This window comes from Macrosteles quadrilineatus, unplaced genomic scaffold (assembly GCF_028750875.1).
Source record: "Macrosteles quadrilineatus isolate MER2022 unplaced genomic scaffold, UCM_ALF_1.0 Scaffold_60__1_contigs__length_738512, whole genome shotgun sequence".
Classification (NCBI taxonomy): Eukaryota; Metazoa; Arthropoda; class Insecta; order Hemiptera; family Cicadellidae; genus Macrosteles; species Macrosteles quadrilineatus.
This window is the reverse complement of record NW_026542653.1, coordinates 460,861-485,540: the sequence shown is the minus strand read 5'-3', so window position 1 is coordinate 485,540 and position 24,680 is coordinate 460,861. Positions and strand designations below refer to the sequence as shown.

Here is a 24,680-nt window from a genome sequence, read left to right as displayed (position 1 = left end):
CTTTTGCAATTGCAAAACTCTATAGATGCAAGTAGCCTCTGTTTATGGTAAAAAAAAAGTCACTGTTCAGTCGAAATATATTTACTAGCAAACTAACCTCAAACTAACCTAACCGAACCTAATGAAATACTTAATCAACCCCCCTTATCCACGTTGATCATCCTCTATCATCATATAACTTATTGTCTGAAGTACTAATGGCTCACCTGCACTCTTGACTCCGGAAGGTTGATCTTGAGAGCCACCTCTTCTCGCATGAAGATGTCCGGGTACCTCGTCTTGGAGAACAGGGCCTCCAGGATGTCGAGCTGTGCTCTCGTGAACGTCGTCCTCTCTCGTCGCTGCTTACGGGGGTTTCCTACAAACATTGCACTTATTGTGACAACTCTCTGGTGGATTCGATAAGAAACTCTAAAAGTGTAAAGTAAAAATGAAAAATGCCCTCTAAAAGCAGGTTAGATTGCCTTTAAATTCTCCTAAGTTTGACGTTACCGTGAAGTTTCAGTGGACTATGACCCTGATGGGACTGTTTTAGGACATATCCTCCCCAGCCTTCTATGTTTAAATTTTGTCAAAAAGCTATAGGTTTTGTATGTAATTTTCTATTGTCACCGGTTATCTGTTATGTTATGAGGCGTGTGTAGCCCAATACAGTTTCCGTGCCACAGTTTGGAATAGTAAGGACGTTTCTTCAAGATTGGGGCCTATTGGTGAGTGACCTGCTATACGATAGGGATAGTTCCTTCAAATGCAAATTCTAACTTTCAATTTTGATGTAGTTTTGTGGGTCGTAGGTACGCTGTAAAATTCTGAAGCGCTTTTATCCCAAAAGAAATTTGGTGCCTTCGAATGGGAAAAGAAAATAGGACTCTAGTTTAAAATAACTTTGGACTCTGAAGGTCACAGATGTAATTCTTGGGTTACCTCCCGCTATCTCCGCGTCCCGCCACCTCCGTGTCCCGCCACCTCCGAATTTCAGAGTGACCCCTATAATCCTCGGTTACTACCAGCGTTAAGACTTTCTGTCCTAACCTAACCAAACCTAACCTAAACTAACCCACGGGTTAAATTATCATTAAATCTTCCATCCACGGGGCTTCAATAAAAAAATATATGGAATAAGATCAAAAATGTATCTTGGTAAAAATATTAACTCGCTAACAAAATTCAATCTGCAATGACAGCTACCAACGCAGGCAGTGACGGGATTATAAGTGTAACTCAAGAATTCGGAGGTGGCGGGACAGATTTGGGTTCGGAGGTGGCGGAACGCGGAGATAGCGGGAGCACACGAATTCTTGATACATTGATTTTCAATCACAGTTTTCACGCTATTGGCAATCTTTGGTCTATATACTTGACACGAAGGTGTTAATAGCCTCGCAGTTTATCGAGTTAGCCTCGGGTGGTTGGATTGTTGATTAGAGGGTTGAGGGGACCTCCCAGTGTTGACCGTGTCTCACCAACTGTACTTCCGTGGTCTCCGGTCTGGACCCCGTGTTGACAAACAATCACGTCTAATTGACTGTGCACTTGTCAACACGTGCTCATGTGCTGTACACGACTGTACACGACTGTACACGGCTGTACAGCGCACCAAACGTCACTGTGAGTAGACACTTGTGATCAAAGAGTACACAGAAATATAATTCTTTATACATCGATTTTCAATGTATAGTTTTTACACTACGTATTGGCAATTTTTTGGTCGACAAGGAAACTTTTACATATCAACTTGACATCACTTGACACACTTGTACTACGAGTATGTACATTAACTGTTAAGTTTACATCATCAATGGTAGAAACAAGTGTTTTGCAGATGCAAAATGAAAACTTAAACATATTTCTGTTGTGCTCATCAGAACTATGTGTATTAGTATATTGGCCTGTAGATTCCAAACTAGATATATCTATACATAATTTTAATGAGGCAATAATTGTTTTCCCGTTCTAAATGGTCTTGCATATCTTAAAACATTATTTGTGTAGCTTAATCATTGTCTGATATACAAGTCATGGTCATGTATATATTTTTTGCAAAGAGGCGTATTGTTGAAGGATAAGTTTTTTTATTATTTTACTGTATGGAAATAGTCAGCATAAACAATACATTTACAACAAAAAACAAACCTACTATGAAAAAATTATCGAATATTTTTATTTCTAGAATTTGTTGACTAATGGTTATGTGTTTTTTTTTTATTGACATATCTTTGCAGGATACGCTATTGTCCCTATCCCAATGATTGGAAGGTACAATACATACCCAAACGTGTCTAAAAAAACATCATATTTTAAATCTAGAATCGTTTAAGCACTATGTATTTTTGTGAAACGATATATGGTATTGAAGAATGCTCCTATCTCCTGGGATGAACAATAAAACACAACATCTAAAATTTGACATTTCAATGTTTTAATTCTTGGATTTGCAATTCCAGAACCTCTTCAGCATTTACAACCTTTCCCCCACACAACCCACGCCATACCTGGAGGATATCCCATGGAAGAGTGCAGGGAGTCCATGGCCAGTCCGATGCCGTTGACGCCGTAGGGTCCGGCACTCTTGAGGTATGAGGCCATGCCGGGTCCCGGGCCGGAGCCGCACGCTGAGCCGAACGAAGGAAATGCCAGCTCCCCATCAGGGTTGCAACTACAACACACCAACACATTATGCGGATGCATGCGCCACTGGCAAAAACTGCTTTACAAGGTGAGAGTAGTGTCCTACCTGCATTCCTGGTCCGTCACGGTAGTACGCTAGTACAAACTACAGAGGGATGGTACGAGTCTACGATTGTATGGGGAATTAACATGGTTTCGGCAGATTTCATTACTACTAAAATGTTTGTACCTCATTTTGGAATCTTTTGGGGGTACGAAATTGTCATAAGGGGTTACAATCACTTTTTAGATAATTTGTTCTGTCCGTAGTTATTGTGAAAGATACAAGGAGGTAGTAACAATTATAAAAACTTAATAAAATAGGGGTTTTCCTATAACATCCCTTTTCCAGCCTTATTTAACCGGTTTTCACGATTGAGGTGTCATTTTAAAGCTAATAATCTAGCGCACCTACGAATGGTACTTTAAAAAAATCCTTTAGGGCTTCGCCCCTTCACGTTTAATTTATTTCTAGAGTGTATTTTCAAAGATCCAGTTATGCTGATCAACTATCTTTATAACGGCTGAAATGTGAATTGTTGTTCAATAGCTGATCTTTCAGTTAAATGTTTAACCACAGTCAGATTGTAAAAGAGGGACCAAACAGTTTAAGACAATGTATTTTAAATTTAATTTTAAATAGTTTAGGCTATTTTTTTACAACTGTAACCTGATTGAGGTAGGTAAATCACTCATGATAGTGTAGATATAAAAATAAAAAAAAATTATTTTAAATTAGTAGTTCTATTCACCTAATAACTGTTCTAAACAAACACAATCTTGAAAAGGTAAATGAGAATTGCAATTTGCACTGTATTCATTTTGCCTCGGAAAAAAGTTATGGACCCTATTGAACTGGGCATTTTGCGCGTGGGTTCACTCATACAGTACGAGTACTTATTTGTGCGTATTGAAAGACCACTCAATGCTTGGAGAATTTTCATCGCCGTTTTAGAGGTTGACCACCAGAATTTTAAATTCTGAAGTCAACTATATTGTATAAGATCAAGCGATGTACACAAAAATAAATCAAATAATAAAATTAGTTTACGAGAACCACAAATTTTAACATCAATAATTATTCTAGTTAATAGTAAAAAGTGAAAAATATGTATTTTTACTTACAAGTCGGGATAGGGGTATGAAAAATGTAATTCCGTTGTAGTAATAAGGATGTGAAAAATCAATTACACCAAAGATTGCTCAATCGAAACAAACTTCATGTTTTTGTATCGCTAAAATTGTAGAATTGTGTTTATCAGAGTTCACAAAAGATTTAACCGGCCAAATTGAAAAAAAAAAAAACATTGTAATAATACATTAATACCAATCAATACAGAAATAGATAGTAGTTTAGCTTACATGGTCTTAACCATTGTACAAGAAAAAAACTTAATTCTTTCACATGGAGACAGAACGTCGACGTTGCAGCGATGCCGCCAATACAGCCTAAAGTCACAGCGCAAGTAACCCAGAAACTGTTGTTTGTTTACCCAGATTTGGATTAGCCTCCAACTTAAAATATAACAAAACACATTTGTTTACAAAAACAAGTAATACTGGCCTGCGAACTTTGTTAAACATCTCCACACTGAGATATTTTAATGATATCGCTGACTATCTCGTGGAAATTCACGAAATTGGTTTCCATCTTCATCGCATCATGATGGAATTTTACAGTTTTCTTTGTGTGGGTGTATAAATGTTAACAATAAGAAATATGTCACAGTAAATGTGCATTAAAGGGGAATTTTCCAGTTAAAGATTTATTATATACAAGGAAGATAGACAAAGTAACGCTTTTTGGAGTGGTATCTAATTGTAGGATTGAAAGGTTCCCTATGTACCAAATAGAAGTTCAATAATAATAATCTGTAATTGTTCGTAATTTAGTCAATTCACTTTGTAAGAATGTCAATTGCTTAACTTAGGTCGGGAAAATTTCGGAATGTTACATGAAACCGTTCCTTCAGTTTGTGTAAATATATCTCAACGTTTCGGTAGGCAGTCTACCAAAAGATATATATTTCCACAAGGACATATACATGAGGTAACGCTTTTGGTGAATTGTTTTATGGTATTTAAAATTGAGCCTACACAATAAACAAAAGTACAGCGAATAAATACACAGAATTGGTGAGTACTTTCATCAATTATCGGTTAGAAAACTCCCTCCCCTCCATTTTACAGAAAAAACCAATTACACCCCAACAGAAAAGACACATTGTCAACAGCGTGTAACCTGACCACACCAACTGTCCGGTGTTTGGGTGGACACGAGTTTTTGCCACCAAAAGCACACTAGAAACTCGAGAAATGGAACATTGATAGGTGGATAGGTGTGTTCGGGCGAAACCCCAATTAGGGGAAGCGCAGCTGGTTGAGGGGGGGGGGGTAACGCGTGGCCCCAAACAACAACAAACAACTAACTAAACTTGGGCCTCCAGGCGTAAACAGCGAAAAGAGGAATTTGGCCCGCCCCACCGTTCAAATCTTGCCCCGCGGCTGTTAGAATATAGAGATTGATGTATTGTGTCATAACTGCCTCATACTGAGCAAAGGTGGTGGAAGGGGTGTTTTGAATGCTTGAACAGTTGGGGGTAGCCTTCGGAATATTGGGAAGAACGTTTGTGAGAAGTTTAGGAAGTATAGGAGTGCCGGCACGGATTAAGATGTTATGAAAATTGGATTATGTAGCCTGATTCAAACTAAGGTCAAACATATTGAATTGTTTGAGAAATGATCTATTAGCAGCTTAAATTCTCTACCAATTTGTTTTGAATCTTACATACCTATTGAGATTGAATTAATGAGATAATTAGACAAACTACATAGCCTAATTTTTAATGTGGTTTGTTAGCACCTAGCTAAACTAATCTATGAACTTTTTACCAGTCATATTTGTTTACACAGCAAGGAATATGGTCTATTTTGGTGTGATATTGTCGACTTTCATAATTTTTAAATAAAAACCAAATGATTAGCCATAAATTGTGTAGGTAATTGAAGACCTTCTTTGCAATAGAAAGTAGTGAATATCTGATTCAGGATCTGAAATATTTACTGTTTATAAACTCGTTTCGATAATAAAGGTTCGTTCATGGTATTGTTTTGGTGCTTTAATGAATTAATCGTTAAGTTACACTTCATCTTCAACTCTTTCAATAGCAATTCCTTCTAAATCTGATGATTCAACAGGCCAAACATTATTTATTTGAAAAAGTCTTTGAAACTAAAAGTTATTTAAAACACCTATACCACAGCACATTCTTAAAATCATATACTCAAAATCACTTCTTTCCACGACGAAAATTCAGAGGGAGATTTCATATTTAGAAACCTCTTTGGAACCGATCGGTTGCGAATATCACATTCGGGACTGAAGGGTTGAGGGGAGAGGGGTGGCAGAGAGGCAACAATGGTACAATGGAGAGCAGGGGGGAGAGAGAGAGAGAGCGAGAGAGTCGAACATTTGGCAGCATTGTGCCAACCGATGAAGTGTTTGATTCTATGAGAATGGATCCACAAATCCGGAAATATTAAAGTACGCCGCATCACATGCAAGCCACTAGATTGCACATGTGGGGTGCACTGTAATATGCTCGCCAGTGGGGGTTGTACTTGACAGGTTCAATAGAGGTCAAGTCCTCTACAAAGTTTACACAGTTTGGGGTTGCAAAATCTCTTTTCCTCAAATTTGGAATATTTTGCAACCATCCTTAGTATTCACGCCAACCTCTTCTGGTGTCCACCAGTGGAGTGATGTTAATGAAAATGCTAATAACGAAATAAATGTGATGAAGGGCCCACTAGTAACACAAAAACATCGGCAGCATTTACATGAGTAGGGTTATTTTGATGTATATAATGTTGACCATCATCTTCAGTATTGAAATCATATTCTTCTAAGAGATGTAGTGTAGTGATGTTTAAGGTAATGGTTGATAAAAAGGGATATAGGCCTAAATAACGGGTTAAAAGCTTTCGATGTTCTAGAAAATGGCCCAAATTGTATTAAACCAGTAAAAGTTTTGACACAAATATAATACACGTTGAACCTAGAACACGCGAAATTCCTGAAGGAAAGTATGAGACTGTTATTTTGAAATAAATCCATTTAAGTTATAAGCCCATCAAAAAATGCACAGAGTATTTTTTTTTTTTATTAAAAACTTATTTAAAACATAGAAGTCAGTAGGCATTATATTAAATTTTTGTTTCACCCCTAGTTACCAGTATATTGAAAGTGCTAAGTGCACTTCACTGTCTCTCATGTTATTTCATGGATATTGAATAAATTGCTGTCGATTGCTTGTGTATTTTGCATATTTATAAATTGTAGTTGGTAAAAGTTAATTACTTTCTTTTATTGCTGAGGTTTTTTTATTTTATTTTTAAAACACCTTCGTGTTCCTCGAAGCAGCAACCCTAAGTACTCGTTTGTTTGAATAAAAATTGATAAAACAGGTTTTCTGTGACAGAAGTATTTTACTATTAAGTGAATATCTATGAATACTTCTACTTTTTCAATATTTTCTCAATTAGTAAGTTGTGTTTTTCTTCTTCCTAAGCAGATACAAAAGCATCGCAAAGCAAAAAGTCGAGCGAAACTGTCAATCAAATGATTTAAATGGAATGTAAAAGCTTAGGAACTGGAATAAAATTGAATAAAAACGCAACACGGCTGAGTAGAGAGGTGGGGAAGCTAATGGTGATCAGATCAGCTGTTTGAAAGTGTCGCGTTTTCCCGCCAAAGCTGGGGATCACGTGATCAAAGATCTAATCACATAGTCACTTATGAGTGTATAAACATAATATATAATGTGAATCCGAGTGATTAAACACCCGTAGCGAGCCATCGGTAAGTCATTTCACTACAGTTGGATTGATAATTATTGGTATGAACACTTAAAGCTAAGCCATGGTGAATGGAAAATACATAGGTGTGCTATGCCCGTCATATGTTGACGTCACCCAGATTGCAAAAAATATCAGCTGATTGTATTGCCACATAAGTATTTGTTTTGATTTGATTATGTTTTTATAATTTTTCTAAATGGTAAAATGGTCTTTGCAATCTGAGTGCCTTCCACCATAAAAATAATCTTAATTACTGACAATATCGTTTAATAATGTTGGGTATTACTCCAAGAATTGTTTACATTCTGGAGTAAGGTAAATATAAGTAATTTTTCAATGTAATATTTTAGTCTTATATTCCAAAGGCTTAGGTAACTTTATTGTGTAATTTAATCTAGTCGTTCTCACGAAACAATATTATAGTAGTTGAAAGTATTTTTAAATAGACTGAAAACTTGTGACAATGTACACATTGCAAAAAAATTATAATGTTTAGTAAAACGATAAATTTTACTAGACAGATTTATTTGAGAGGAATTGTGTTATTTTAAACCACTAAATATAAGACGGCAAAATGTTCAACCCCAAAATTTACTTACAAATTGAAATAAGTTCTACAGTTTTACATTGGGAAATTGTTTAGAATAATTTGACTTGCATTTACATTACATTTTACACTTGAAACTAAATTAAGTTTCATTTATTCAATACTGTATCAAGGCTACTGTTATAAATTCCATACATCAACCATAAATATTTTCTATCATCAGCAAGACACATCAATGAACTAAGAAGATGGAGGGACAGTTTGAAACATTGTTAGATTTCAATTATGTTCGAAACAACACTAATGCTAAGATGTTCTTGTTGTGAAACAAAATATTTACCTTCTTCAAACCGTAGCAAAATACTTTACACACATTCAATGTAGGAAAATTATTCCTCATTTTAAGTTAAGCAAATTCTAAAGAGTTCCACCAATTTTTAGGGGAAGCATACTATTTTAAACCTAACCTCGTAATTTCTTGTAAGATGCATTTTCTACAATTCAAAATGCAACTAGAAAATTGTCCTCGATGCAACTGATGCATGTTATGTCATGTCGTATACAAGTGAAACAATATCAAATAACGACAATTTCAGTTCTTGAATGTGTGCCAATTAGCAGTCCGATATACACGAATCTTTTTACTAAAACTTAATTATGTACATGGCTTTTGGGTAAAAATTCACGAATATTGTTATTAAATGTTGACGAAAATAATACGTATAATTGATTTACTTACCCTCCTGACAGACTGTTAGGCCACATGGGGTGTCAAACACACCTGAAACAAGATAAACTGTCAGCGATATCATGCAACGCTTCCATATAAAGCAAAAGTTAGTAAAACTAACAATAAAATCCTCCATTCATTAGAACCCTCTGGAGGCAATGTGAAGTATTTGAAGCCCTCGAAGATCTTACAGTATTTAAATGCATACAAAATGCTGTTACACTGCCATTTCAAATACTAATTACAGTTTCAAGAGCTGAATATTAATACTGATTGTTCCTTATCCAGTTTTTTAACCAGTTTTAATGAATAAAACAACCATACTGTAATATAATCTAATACAGAATGTTTTTTAAGAGGAGGGTTTATGAAAGACGCAAGAAACCAATACGAGAGATGAACTTTGCGTGAAATAAAATGTTAACGTTGGTTTTGATTAGGAACAATAACATTAATAGCTTCTTTAACAGTTGTTTAAAAACATACTAATGCAAGTGAAACACTTCCACTTTCACAATAATTATACATTTCATTCCGAGATTAAAACTTATTTTGTGAAATAAATTATGATAAATATTTGCTGTCATTGTTAGCTGTTTGTAGCTTCTCTACTAACAAATCTATATAATTTGACATCACCATGACTCTGACTGGCTCAGTTGATGATTTGAGCATTTAAGTGATATCACGTGGCTTTTGGCGTTAATCATGATAACCAAGACTGGCTCAGTTGATGATTTGAGCATGTAAGTGACAACATGTGGCTTTGTGGTGTTAATCGTGATAACCACGACTGGCTCAGTTGATGATTTGAGCATATAAGTGATAACACGTGGTTCTTTGGTGTTGATCGTGATGGCCACCCGTGGCTCTGTAGTGATGATCGTGATGGCCACGACTGGCTCAGTAGATGATTTAAGCATATAATTGACATCACGTGGCTCTTTGGTGTTGATCGTGATGGCCACCCTAGGCTCTGTAGTGATGATCGTGATGGCCACGACTGGCTCAGTAGATGATTTAAGCATATAATTGACATCACGTGGCTATTTGGTGTTGATCGTGATGGCCACCCTTGGCTCTGTAGTGATGATCGTGATGGCCACGACTGGCTCAGTAGATGATTTAAGCATATAATTGACATCACGTGGCTCTTTGGTGTTGATCGTGATGGCCACCCGTGGCTCTGTAGTGATGATCGTGATGGCCACGACTGGCTCAGTAGATGATTTAAGCATATAATTGACATCACGTGGCTCTTTGGTGTTGATCGTGATGGCCACGACTGGCTCAGTAGATGATTTAAGCATATAATTGACATCACGTGGCTCTGTAGTGATGATCGTGATGGCCACGACTGGCTCAGTAGATGATTTAAGCATATAATTGACATCACGTGGCTCTTTGGTGTTGATCGTGATGACCACGGCTGGCTCAGTTGATGATTTGAGCGTGATAACACGTGTGGCTCTGTGGTGTTGATCGTGATGACCAAGACTGTCTCAGTTGATGATTTGATCGTGATGACCAAGACTGTCTCAATTGATGATTTGATCGTGATGACCAAGACTGTCTCAGTTGATGATTTGATCGTGATGACCAAGACTGTCTCAATTGAGGATTTGATCGTGATGACCAAGACTGTCTCAATTGAGGATTTGATCGTGATGACCAAGACTGTCTCAGTTGATGATTTGATCGTGATGACCAAGACTGTCTCAATTGAGGATTTTAATCTACAACGGACATCAGGTGGTTCTTTGATGTAATGACCATAACTGGCTCAGTTGAAGATTTTAGTCTACGAGTAACATAGTGACAACACGTGGATCTTTGTAGTAATGACCATGGCTGGCTCTGTTGAGTATTTGAGGGCTTCGAGCCCTAGTGGCGGTGTGGGAGGTGGATTGTTTTGCAATAATCAATCATTGACTGGTCTCTCCCCCCATTCTCCCTCACTACAGCACGCGACATGCCTCTCTAGCCGTTAATCACATTTTATAAAACATTTCAACCCGTGCAGATTACTAGCTATTTTATTTAATAGGGCTGCAATTCAAATCTACTTGAAACACTGCATTTGTTTCCTTTTTCGATAAATTTTAATAGTTTTAATACTGACAGGAACAGTACATGCAATTCATCTGATCGATAAGTAGAATTTTCAAATAGTTGAACATTAAATAACAATGAATTGCAACCCGACGGATAAATATGTAAATTATTCTGCCTTATATTTTGTTATTCATTGAGACTCATAAAACAATGTTAAATTCCCCCACAAGCCGATTGGACTATTGTAATCAACTTAGGAAATGTCTCAAAGATGCTACACACTAAATAGAATAGTAATGGTTTAATGCATTACAATATTTTATAATGGCATCTAAACGCAACGAAAACAATTCAAACGTAAAAGTTTCGATTGCTTTGTTTACACTGGACTGACGGGGGTGGTTTATTTGTATCTGACGACGTGGTATTTCGGCGAGAGCTCGAGGCTAGCACAAACAAAACAAACTGACTTGCTGTTGCCACCCGTCGTCAAAAATTGAAAATAAACATGACCGATGGCTCCCCTCCCTCCCAACCCTTGCTGACTACCGCGACCTTTAGATTGATAATCGGTTCGGGGAATATTTTCAATAAACAAATCGATCACGAAAATACGGATTTCCGGTTGACTCACGTTATAGGTGATTTGTAAGAAAATACTGCGTTGCTTAATTGATAATCTATTTGGAGTCAAGGAGTATTTTCGATTAACAAACCGATGAAGAAAATTAGGGATGACCAACTGACTCAGTTGTATATGAGTAAGTTAGTGAGGAAATTGTGCTTTTATTGGTTGATGATTGTTATGTGCTAAGAGAATATTTTTATTGCTATGCGTAGAAGACGATTCAACTCGTTTTTTGTCAAACTCGATGTTTTCAGAAAACAGAAAATAAGAAAGAACGTGTTCATAAAATACTATTTACTTGGGAATATGATTTGATTGAATTTTTTTTGTTTCTTGCAAATTTATAGGCTGCGAAGCAAAAAACTCAGACAATCATATATATTTAAATACATTTCTTATACTATTTTGTCTATACAAGAAACTATCGCGAACTTATTTAAGCCAATTCCTCGGGAACTTACTCTACAGAATAAACAGTTAAAACTCCTGAATCACAGTTTTGTATCTTTTACACATTTTTGTGTCACATTGTTCAACGATATTTTCCCCTGAAATATACAAGTACAATGAGTGAGGTTAGCAAGTGAGCACCCCCCTTATGTGAGTATAGGCTAGGGATTGCTTAATGCTCACACATTAAACGATTGTGTCTGGGGGTGTTGACATTTTATTAGTGACACCCTCCCCTCCCTTCCCCTAAAGATCACAGTTTGCACTAGAGGGGTATCAAGTGACTAAACTAACTTCGAGTATATATTAGACTTTGGACCTTTTAACTTCATTTCAACTGAGATTTAAGAGTTTGGTTATGATTAATGAAGCGTAATTTGCATATTCTACTAGCTGCCCGATGTGGCTTATTTATGATTAGGTTATAAGTTAAATGTGTAACATGTAGTTTAGGAAAAAAGTTATACCATCCATTATCATAATACATGTCGTAGGTTAAAAGAAAACAAAAATAACGAATGATCGTATATGGATTTCAACGTGTCTGAATAGATCTATTGTACAACGTATTTCATTATATTACTTCGTCGAATTCTTAGTTATTGTAGGTTAAGCAAAAGCCTAAGCTTTGTATACCAATGTCTGACTGACGACTGTCCATAAACCATTTCATCAGAATACTTTTTATCTATACATCTCTTAACTTAAATCTCTCGCTTTTCGGTATTTCAATGGCGATTTCAATGTCTAGACTTACGTAACCTAAAACGAACCACAAGTAAACTGAATGGGTCCATATCATAACATATTTTTGTACATTTTAAACATCACTTTTGTAGTCCCAACAAACAAAGTTCCCGTTTTGCTCAATAGGAGCACTAATGTATGCTCCTTTTACGGAAATATTGTTGAAACCTGACTTTTAAATTTATTGTAAAACCATCCTATGCCAAATTTAATAGGAATTACTAAAATTTTGAAACGTATTTTTTTGCAAGAAGCTTTTGTAAGATTATTTACATCGTGATGAAAAGTATCGTTTAAAAAAAAGCCACGAAAGATTCATTTGGGGCTGGATAGCTGTTTTCCGCGTTCAGCTCTGGCTTCGCTTCGCTTCGCTCGATAACTATATCTTACAACTTACTATCTTGCCCTGAAGTGGTTAACTTCCAGCACTTGTAGTGAAATATAATGTAATACTTGTATGATAACAATAATCAATGCTCATGAAAATTCAAATACAACTGAATATTTTATACACTCTGATCATCAAAATTATCTATGACAAACTCTTCCTGTTGTCGACAAACGTTCTATATGTGTACTCACAATTAAAACTCGTTTCGGATGCGATTCTGCCTCCATATAGTGAATGTATCCGTCAAAGCACAAAATTTAACACTTTTCCTACAACACTTTATGGCAACACTTAATCACTACAGCATGTAACACTTAACACTGGACACCGCGCGGTACATTTCTCGCCGACACAGAGTACACACCACACTGGCCCTACTGTTGTTTACTCTATGGTGATTGGTCGTTAAAAAGCATGTTTACCAAGGGTGGGAGCCGGTCACGTGACGAATCAGCTGTGGAGTGACTCAGGCGACGAAGTGAGGGTGTCTAGGAAAACAGTGCAAATGATACGATGTAACTTTTCCCACGGTCAAGTTTACTTTACCAAGTGCTGTGCAAAAGGTGTTTTATGCTCTACACAAATTTGTAAGCTATTTAGGGTGTCTAGTGAAATAGTTCCAAATACGATGATGTTTGGTGGATTTTTCCACAGCCAGGTTTACTGTGTGAAGTGTATCAGATGTTCATAAGGCATATTTTGTTTAACCAAAATCATTCGAGGTGTTTAGCGAAACAGTGCAAAATGATACAATGATGAGTCACTTTTCCCATAATGATGTATTAGAAAGTCCGCGCAAAAAGGAGGTTACGTTAAACTCAAATATTTTAAAGAACTTTATAGTGAATTGCTGCACATTAAGTGTACAGCAGAGTTCAGGGGCTGAAATTTACAAAATTTGGAGCTACGAGTAAATAATAAACTCCAATTGTATACTCCAAATTACCAGTTTTCACATGGTCATTCGAGTTGTAATTTGTATACAATATTTTAAGAGATAAAATGGACCAGAAGGTACCACATGCATCAGAAGGTATGCAAGTATCGGTTTAAGTTATGAAAATGAACTAACTCTTGTTCACCAAATAACGATCTTCCAGAAAATGCACTTTTATGTACGTATAAAATTCCAGTATCCGATATATTTCACCAAGTGTGGCATGTCATACTATTCACTACATGCATCAATTAAATTGCAGAACACAATAACATCCAACAACCACTGCAAGAACGCAGGCTACCACAACAAAAATGTAACTCTAATAACTATTTCCCGTTCCATAGTAGTTCGATAATTAAAGGGACAAGAAATTACTATACTTATATGAAAGTAATATGACCGAAGGGAAAATTTAGCTATAATACCAAATAAATAAAATAACCGAACTCAATACAAACGTTGATTTAAAACGAAATAATAAACACTTCCTCATAATTTAGTCAAAATAAGCGTATCTCCTGGAAGTGGTGAGTAACAATTATTAGCCTTGAAGGAGACACGCAGTTTCAGAAATAGTTTGCTACTTGACAGTGTGTCAAGTGTCAAGACGTCACCTCCAGCAACTGTCAACGTCAATAATCTGCCTCATTGACCTTCTTGTGCTGACGACATAAATAGTTTGAAAGTAACTTCTGACCAAGACTTTTTTGTCCTAGGACGCTAGGCACGAGCCCGGGAATGTTTTCACATTACTTCATGCTAGACCTAAGGGTTGCGGCATTATCACTTAGATAAAATCCATTGGTGATTTGGCGGGATTTGAACCCGGGACCTCAGGGTCCGAAGTCCCGCGCTCTAACTAGACCAGCTCGCTCCCCGACCAAGAAAAGGGTAGAAAGAATAAATTTCTTAAAAAATAATAGTAAAACATAATTTTTAAGGAAACGTATTTTTCAATTAATATTGGATGTCTTGAATGTTCGACCAAGCTTTTAATACCTTAAATAGGCTGTATAATAAGCTGGCCTTAATACGCTAGTTGTGCATGATATTGCTAACAGATATTATGGAAAGATAAATCATTTCAGTAGAGTAGGTACATATTATACAAACTAGCTGTGTACCCGTTCTACGCACGGGGATCTTATAATATTCAGTTGAAACCTTCTTATATAACGAACAGCAGTTGGTTTGCATATTTTAAGATATGCTGGCCAAACTATTATACATAGCTTCATTTTATGTTGTTTTTTGTTGTTCCGGATCGGTATGACAATCAATAAAAGGTTAAATTACCTCTGTGTCTGCCGGTCGATCCTATAACGGTAGGCTTACTTTTATTTTTACTATCTGATCTCGTTTGCATGGCTCAATCACGTCCTGGTTGAAGTTCGTTCGCTACGCTCACTCACCTGTATGTTGGAGCTCGTTCGCTGCGCTCACTTTCCTTCAGGTTAGCTCGTTCGCTACGCTCACTTGCCTTCAGGTTAGCTCGTTCGCTACGCTCACTCGCCTCCAGGTTGCAAATTAGCTGTTGTCATAAATGTAAAAGAAATAATAGTGCTAGTGCTGCACCCTGTTGGTAATCCTTGTAACTTTAATGCTATTGAACATCACAGAACAGAACCAACTTGTTTAATTGAAACAGCTGTTAAGATTCAATAATTTCATTTCTCATAAGGTTAACATGGGCTACCAGAAATTCCACGTCAAAAATCGACAAAAACTTGATTTTCAAGGGTTTACTGTTAAATATCTAACTGTCTCATATTCGATGAAATACGTCTAAAACCATCTCATATATGTATAGTATTTGGAAAATAAGTTTCAGGCGGGACAGTGCTATAGTTATTGAGGAGTAGTTGTAATAAAGTGCGTATTTTAGCGTTACCAAGAGAATGACAGATAGACAGACAGACAGACAGACAGACAGACAGACAGAAATTGAGATAAGGTTTGATTCGGTTTCTCTGACCTATGAAATGTAAAAATAACCAAAAAGTTCATTATTCTAAGCAATGTACAGACAAAACTCTAATTTTATTTATATAGATGTAAATTATACAAATGTAATAATCATAGTTTCCTCTCATACAATAGCAGTTGGTGCGTGGCAACGTCGCACCGGTTCCCTATTGCCATGGTAAGGTAATAACAAACGTGCAAACATAAACATTGCGCAGAACCTCCATTTCGAACTTGTGCAAAGGCAGTTTCGGTTATATATTCAATGTTTTCTGTAGGCCGTGTTTGCGGCGTTGCCGTTTTTCTCTCGCCGCGGCCTTGTTTTAGAGTATTTCACTGGTCACAAACCTCATAAAGATTGATACTAGATTTTTTAGATAGATTTTTATCATGTTTATTGTTAAACCACAGCTATGTCAAACGACCGTTCTATTTTTAAACAGTTTCGTCTTCACCGTTCCGAATTATGGAACCCCCTAGGATGTAGAAAAGGAATCCTCAGAGGTGCTAATCTGTCTAATATGACAATAGGCGGGAGGCTATAGTAAGCACAGGAAGTCTATTATATAGTGACGGCTTCTGTGATATAATTGGCTGTGAGATGTCGCGCTGGGCCCAATTAGGGGTGTAAGGCTCAAAGAGGCCCGAAATGTCCTTACACTACATCGGGCTTCGCCCTTTGCAGGGCTCGGGACCCGCTCTGCAAGACACCACCTAGGAAATGTAGAAGTTCCCGAATATATTTTGTGAAAGAACAAACTCATCTTTGTGATGCATGTAAATTTCTTACATGGTAGTGTACCTAATCGTCAATCAAATTACTCATTTCGCCTGTAGAATGCCAGAAATACCCGAATGTTAGATTTTGTGAAAGACCTAATAACACATAATGTAAGTAGATATTGCTGTATGGAACATGGGAAATCAATCAATTGACCTACAGACTCTAAGGTATTTAAACAACGTGTATCTTCTCTGAGTAACGTACAAATTAAAAATTGTCCTATAAATGTCAAACTCTTGTAGGTAGTATTGTATGAAATATCGCTCCACCATCGAGTCCTCTAGAAGATGGCAGAAGGACTTTCCCAAGTGTAATAATTCGCTCAATACAGTAGTGCCTTCGGTATTCAAATCCGCACGGACAATATATTGGCTCTCTACAATACATATTGGCTCCCGGACAATATATTGGTTAACTCATTCACCGAACCAGCATGGCACGATTTGATTTATATGATCTATTTTCTACTTTGAAGTGCGAAGATGACGCTTTCTTCTCAGTTATATAACAAAGTAAACATGGACTACAATATTAACAAAAATTTCAGTTAAATGTGTGATGTTTCTTGTGAAACCACCCCTAAATCACACAGAAAACCTTGCAAAAAAACCCCAAAATTGTGTTCATATTTTACATAAATTTCCTTCGATTCTAGAAGCATCAACGTCAAATCTCCTACTGCAACAAACAAAGTCAATCCCCTATTTATACATGTTTATCGGTTATTAATAGTCATCTGGAAATCCTCGCTTTATCGAATTGTTTGTTTGCGCTACACGCGGTTTACAAGAGGCTAAGCGATAAGCCGGGAAGCTGGATGAGCTGTAGCTCTGGCCTAGACTGACAAACACCTGAGATTACATAAGGGTTGGTTTTAGCGGGAACTTTCACTCGTTTGCGCGGGTGGAAATAGCGAGCACACCTGTGTCTTGGGGCTTCCCAGACCATCTTGATGACAACTGGACTGGTGTTGCAGCGTGCTCAATCTGTGGGGAAATTCTGCACATATTTGGTAATCCAACATATGAGAACTTGAATGTGAGGTTCTGCTGAAGTTGTTCGGTGACTCGTGATTTCTATAGACTGTATAGACTGAACGTTGGTACTCAGGCTGATTTAAAAGCTCTCTTACCGAAAACTGAAGTTTCTTTAGGGTTCGAAAACGTTGTAATAAAAGACAAATTACTAAGTAAACCGTATTTTTCACCTTTATTCACTTAGAAGCATGGGTGGACCTCTAGGTGTCAAACAAGGTAACTCACTCAGGATTTCCTCTCTTAAGTGGTTATTGAGAATGAATTAAATATTGACGTAAATTCGTCAATAGTTTTCCAATATTAACCTAAAAAAATATTTATGAAAAGCTGTGCGTATGAGTACATTTTAACAATCAAGCTATTTTTATCAATATAGACACAACGTAAAGGTGACAAATTGTCTTCGGAGTGTACTTTTTTTATAGAGAAATCGCCTTTAAGCATTATAGAATTAAACTACACATCAATTAAGTGTTCAATCAATGGATATAATATTTAGTGTTTAGAGTTATAAGAGAATCGAATATAAAATGATGAAAAGTGTGTTTATTATAAAAGAGTAGGCTATACAAAATAGTTATAAAACATCTTAATTCGAATACAGCTACTAAATGTACTCCAATGCGACAATAACTATTATTTAGACGTTTTCAGACTATTTACTATGAAAATGATAAGAAAATTTAAATGAGTATGCACAAATATAATAAATACACAATCTATTGAAACTTATAATAGCAGTTCAATTTTTAAATTGTTCAAATGTAATGTTCAATCCATAAAATGTACACAAACTATATCACAGTGCAGTTTGAAAGATTTACAAGATACAAATTTCAAAAGGCAAGACGAGCCATTAGGAGTATGAATTATGAAGCAAGTCGAGACAGAAGACGCGGGGCCGCTCCAGGTATGAATAATTAAAAGGAAATGGCTTCCCTTGGAACGCGGGGAAGGTAAAGAGGCAAGAAAATGGCGACGGAGGGGTAATACTGGGCTACATTAAATTTCATACAAGTGGAACATCTGCGTCGCACCCTAGTGGGGTTGTACCCTGGGGGTTGGTGCCCCCCCCCCCCCCCCCCCCGGCTCTACCACAGCTATCGTCATATCACCGCGAAATCCGCATCATATTGACCGCAATATACGCATCTGGCAAACATCTTTGCGATATTACACTTTGGATCTGAGGTTGTGCAAAGAGGTGAACTTTGAAATCTTTTATGAGATGCGAGCACTTTATTTTCAAATAATACTATTGTATAATTATATGTTATAGTCGTATATATATTTTCTTTGTGTTTTTTATTTGCTGTGCTAGAGGATAATACTTGTAGCCTTCCTATGTGGAGGGAGTAATATAAACACTTTGAATACAGGTTGTGAGCTAAAAGAGTCGAACTAAACTCGAATACTTAATGAACCACGCAAATTATACGTGTAAGTTTGAGTACCAAACGAATATAATGTTATGTAACTATTATAAAATATAATTAGTATAGTATAGTAAGCAAAGTAAATTATTGACAAGATATATTTATGAATTCAAAATAGATTTATGTTCCATCCCTTGTTTTGCTGTTTTCATTCTTTGCTTATTTTGATATAATTTTATAGATTTTTTAGCCGGAGGAGAAGTTGAGTCAGTTTCGTGAGGAGGGAAAGATAGTAAATAATTGATCTTACAGTATTTATAAATACAAACGTAGATTGTTTTGCCTTAATTATTCAACCTTATTCACCATACTTAGTGAGGTCCTTTCTTAACCTGTAGAACAATGTAACGCGTAGTTCTAGTTTAATTAATAGGTATTGGTATTATTAAAAAAAGATGTTTTGCTGTACGAAGCACATTTTATATTTTATTCGATTATTTATTTGAATACTATGAAATAGAGTAAATCATAGAATGTTAAATACCTAACGTAAAAAAGATTACATAAATAACATAATGACGATGATGTTCACATTTATATAGAAAACTATTAACACATGTTATGTATTGCATTGAGAAACTTAAAAATACAATAATCACATATCTAACCAACTATATTGCCCACTTTTTAATGGTAAAATGTTGCAGTAGCAAATGATTACACCACACACTAAGGTTTAAAAACCTAACATTACCAAACGATATATTAAATAAATACATTTAACAACTCATATGCAATTTTAATGTATGTAATTTTTGTTACATTACATTATTTATTTTAATCACAAACTTCCATTACCTTGAACACAGAGTTAAAATTATTTTACGACAAATGTAAATCATAAACAGAGTGATTATCTTAAGCATAATGAATTCCAAAAGCTGTTTAGCTCTTAATTAAGCTGTAAATGATTGGATTTGGGTTTATTTTAGTGGGAGTTGTCATGGGTCGTTATTTACTGGAAACTCCAAATTATTGTAAACAATCTGACTACGTCTGTTCTATATCAAAGCAAATGCAGATAAAAAAAACTAATAAAAATCAAACCCCCTATATGTTAAGAGTGTATTATTACTTAAATATAGGTATGTCAAGCTATTTTACGAACTCAAAAAGGTATTTATAATACTGTACTAGTCACGATACTTTGGTATTTTGTTTCCAGTCAAATAGGGAAACATCTTTTTAGGAGCCACCCTCAATCAAACAACACACATTTAGGTACGTAATTTTTATTAAGGCAGTTAAATGAATGTGTAGTATTAACAAAATTTACAGATATAAGCAATCTATAATATTTTAAATGTACATGAACATTTAACAGATGTAGATAAGGTAATTGTAGAATTACTGCCGTATCAATTACACTTCTCATGGGATACGGATTACACGGTATGTACTATGTAGGTTAATTTGCTATTACTGTAATCTAGAGTTATACCATAATGACATATATTCAGTTGAAATGGCCACTCATGTATGTCTACAAATTGAGTGAATTATTAGATAACATTTTGGGTTGTTTTGTTTACATCGTTGATTTTTTTTACAAATAGATTCTTATTTAAAACTATGTTTTTAAGATTTGAACTACCGATGATATGGAGTAACTAACCTTTATACAGTGGTACAGATTGTTTTCCATTTGTTACGTTCTACAGTTAAAACGTACAAACGCATGCACAAGTCTCCGAATTACATAATGTATATTACTTTGATATTTTTATTTTCATTTGTGAGCTTTTAAACTGTAAAGTTGGGTTTTTTAATACCTACACAATGATGTAAATCACAATTTTACTAATGGGTATATTAAATCTGTTTTAGGTTTTAACGCGCGTTTAAAAATGGTTGTGTGGTTAGTGTTGCAAAAATATTTGATCGAGTGTTTCTTTAATCTTTAAACAGTCCACCCAATTGTCGCGACACTTTGGGGAGTTTTATATACATTGATGGGAATGTCACTGTATTATACCACGTACTCAGTCTGAAATCCCTATGAATTTCTTATACGCCGGACTTTCAAAGTTTCCAAGTTAAACATAAGAGTTGTATCTTATTGAATGGTGACTGTGGCTATGGAAAATATAACTAATTTACCGTGTTTACATTGCATTGTTTACTATTTCAAATTATTTTTGTCTGAATTTGTTTCACAGGTAGTTTACACAAATCAGACTTAGCATTTTATAAAACTGTGTGGATAAATGTGTTAAACAATTAATTATGCTATTGATATTTACTTTGGCTATTCAAAGTAAACAAATTACGAATCAGCAGACAACAATGCATTGATGAACTACACAATAGGAATCGATAGACACTTAGAAATCATCCATAGCTAAGGTCATGACTCCAGGTGATTTTTTTACCTAAGAAATAAGAACCCCACAACGTATGTGAAAATAGAAACTTTACGTCGAAAAATACTATTATTTTTTATGTGTATAGCTTGAGAATGTTAAAAACACGTCCATACTGCAAGTTAAAAATCGGTTACGAATACGGCAACTATATTAGATAATGACTAAGTTTCTTCGGCTCCAATGTCAAGACACTCACGTGTTACTACTCACGTTCGCGGTCTCGTTTAGCGATGATAAACAAACAGGCGACGAGACTGTGCGCCGCGGGTCATCTATAGTCAATGGAAAGTCACAGGTCGACCGAGTCATGGCTAACAGCAACAGTAACAGCTAGAACACGGGGATGTTTACCCCATCCAAGATCCAACACTTCAATGCTGACTGGAATGAATTGTGTAGCTTTAATTTTCGAAGACGAAATACTGTTGTGAAATATTTGTTAGTAACATCGTAATTTAACCGATCAGTGCAGGTAGAAAATGTTTTTGGAAAACTAAACTGAAAATCAGGGCAAATAACCGTCTAGCCTACATGTAGAACATTTTTTCATCTTAATATACGTCGTGCCAAATTCTGAACTGTGTGAATAATATAATGGACGATTATTTTGAACTTGAAAGTAATTTACTATGCGAGATTATTATTAATAATTCTTCGATGTGACCTTAGCATGTCCAGTTAGTTGAATTTTTCTGAATTTACGATTGAAGAAAAGATTTTTTCTCCTTAGGGATTTAAACAGGCTGCATTCAACGGGGTGTCTCTTCATCAGTGAGGAACGACGTACCAAGCGAGATCCAGGTTCATACAAATGTGGAAGAAACTGTGGAGAAAATAAGAAGAGAAGGGTGATAAACAGAGACGGGGAATATAGAAAGAGAGAGGGAGAGATCTCGGTGGTCAACAATTAACAGGTTTCATGAGAGGATTACCATGACAGTGCTAAGTTGATCTGCGGTCAGAGTCGCGATGTAGTTGTGGTGGAATCGCACAGTCCATGCAACTGTGGTCAGGTAATAACACAATGCAACGCCATTAGCGGCCATTGGCATGCACAATAGGCAGATACTGTACACATGTAACTGCATGGTTCTGTCGTAGAGCAACGCACTGAGGTACTGCTCGTTTGTTGAGCATTTAAGATGTTTAGCAGATTTATGATGAGTTTTTACTTTAGGGTTTTACTGTGGCATACACCAAGTGGACAGATTTCCACTATAGTGCAAGGTCCAGGCCGGGTAGCGCAGTGGAAGACATTACCATAACATTATCATACATAGCTCGTAACTCACGTGACATACACCAAGTGAGCAGATTTCCGCTATAGTGCACGGTCCAGGCCGCGTAGCGCAGTGGCAGACATTACCATAACATCATACATAGCTCGTACCACACGTGGCATACACCAAGTGAGCAGATTTCCACCATAGTGTAAGGTCCAGGCCGCGTAGCGCAGTGGCAGACATTACCATAACATTATCATACATAGCTCGTAACTCACGTGATATACACCAAGTGAGCAGTTTTCCACTATAGTGCAAGGTCAAGGCCGCGTAGCGGAGTGGCAGACATTACCATAACATTATCATACATAGCTCGTACATCACTGACATACACCAAGTGAGCAGATTTCCACCATAGTGCAAGGTCCAGGCCGCGTAGCGCAGTGGCAGACATTACCATAACATCATACATAGCTTGTACATCACGTGACATACACTAAGTGAGCAGATTTCCACTATAGTGCAAGGTACAAACGGTCCAGACCGCGTAGCGCAGTGGCAGACATTACCATAACATTATCATACATAGCTCGTAACTCACGCCTCCGTATGTAAAGTCTTCAATGCTGCAGTGTCGGGTTTGTCTGATCATTAATAACCTTTTTACACTCCTCTCTGGATATAATCTGCCAAGATTGTTGACGAAATAAACATATATTCTCATAAGGCAAGAGTAGCCGAATACCCACAAGTAACAGTCCAAAAGCGTCCATCCTTCATAATTTTTATACGTGTAAAGCAAAAAATCGGATTAGATAATTGTATTTTTCAAAATGAAGCTTAGACCAATTTAATGCAACCCTAGGGTGTTTATAGTTTGGCAAGACAAATGTGATTGTAATAACATTGAGTACATAGCCAATGGGGAAGGACGACTGTTTAACGAATGATTTGACTTATCCTTTGTGTTATAAAAAACACGTGACGATTATAGAAAAAAAAAGGATTATAGTTCAATCCTTGACACAAATTCACAATTTTTGTGTCTTCACAAATAAATCTTTTTATTGCCATTAAATTTACTTTTATGGTACATCGAGCTATCAATTAAAGCTACCCACTAAGAAGAGGTTGATGTTGGATAAATAATAACAAGACTTGAGTTTGATCCGTTCCATTAAAAAATATGCCAAACATTTATTGGAATGAGCATCATTAATCAGTCTGTTGTATCAATCACATAAATTACACTACGACAATGTTTTACACAAGCTTTTAATCAAATAAACTTAAGGTAGAAACTCAAGTCAATGTAGAATCTTGTATCTCTCCATAAAAAATAGTAGATTTAAAAACTTAACGCGAAAAAATAATTTTTGTTACATTGTTATCTGTGTTCTCTGAATAGATTAAGACTTAGGGTGTCCCATATAGGAGCTCAGGTATCAAATGTCCTAACCTAGTGTCGACTTATGAGGAACTCAGTCTCCGAAAATCAGCATTCCAAATTTTAAGATACTGACTAAGCAAATGCAAAAGTGAAACTGAGTAACTAATTAGGAAATAGAACGTTACTTTGATATGCCTACAATAATTAACAGAGACTGAATTGTCATATATGGAGGGAGCATTCTTTTGGCTTAGCACTGATACACCATCCTAATATATTCTCAGTTTCGTATCATTATCTAAGATATTATCGCAGGTTTGGTTCGTCTTTGAGATTTCAAAGCTTAAAACACGAGTCAAAGACGACAGGACGAACCAAGATCGAATGTTGTGAGATTACAAACAAGTTGTTAATTATTACAAACATTTACTAATTTACCAGAACAACCACACCACGACGAACAG

The 24,680-nt window shown here is 36.1% G+C and overlaps 1 protein-coding gene across 1 annotated transcript in view; it reads right to left on the bottom strand.

Moving 5' to 3' along the window:
- Positions 1-24,680, bottom strand: part of LOC128981957 (homeobox protein OTX2-A-like) — a 49,928-nt gene that overhangs the window by 18,122 nt on the left and 7,126 nt on the right. Inside the window, exons 2-4 of the mRNA XM_054400960.1 lie at positions 8,814-8,855; positions 2,493-2,656; positions 207-358 (exon numbers count right to left, since the gene is read on the bottom strand). Coding sequence (XP_054256935.1) covers positions 207-358; positions 2,493-2,656; positions 8,814-8,839 — 342 coding nt within the window. The 5' untranslated portion in view covers positions 8,840-8,855. The remainder of the gene's footprint in view (positions 1-206; positions 359-2,492; positions 2,657-8,813; positions 8,856-24,680) is intronic.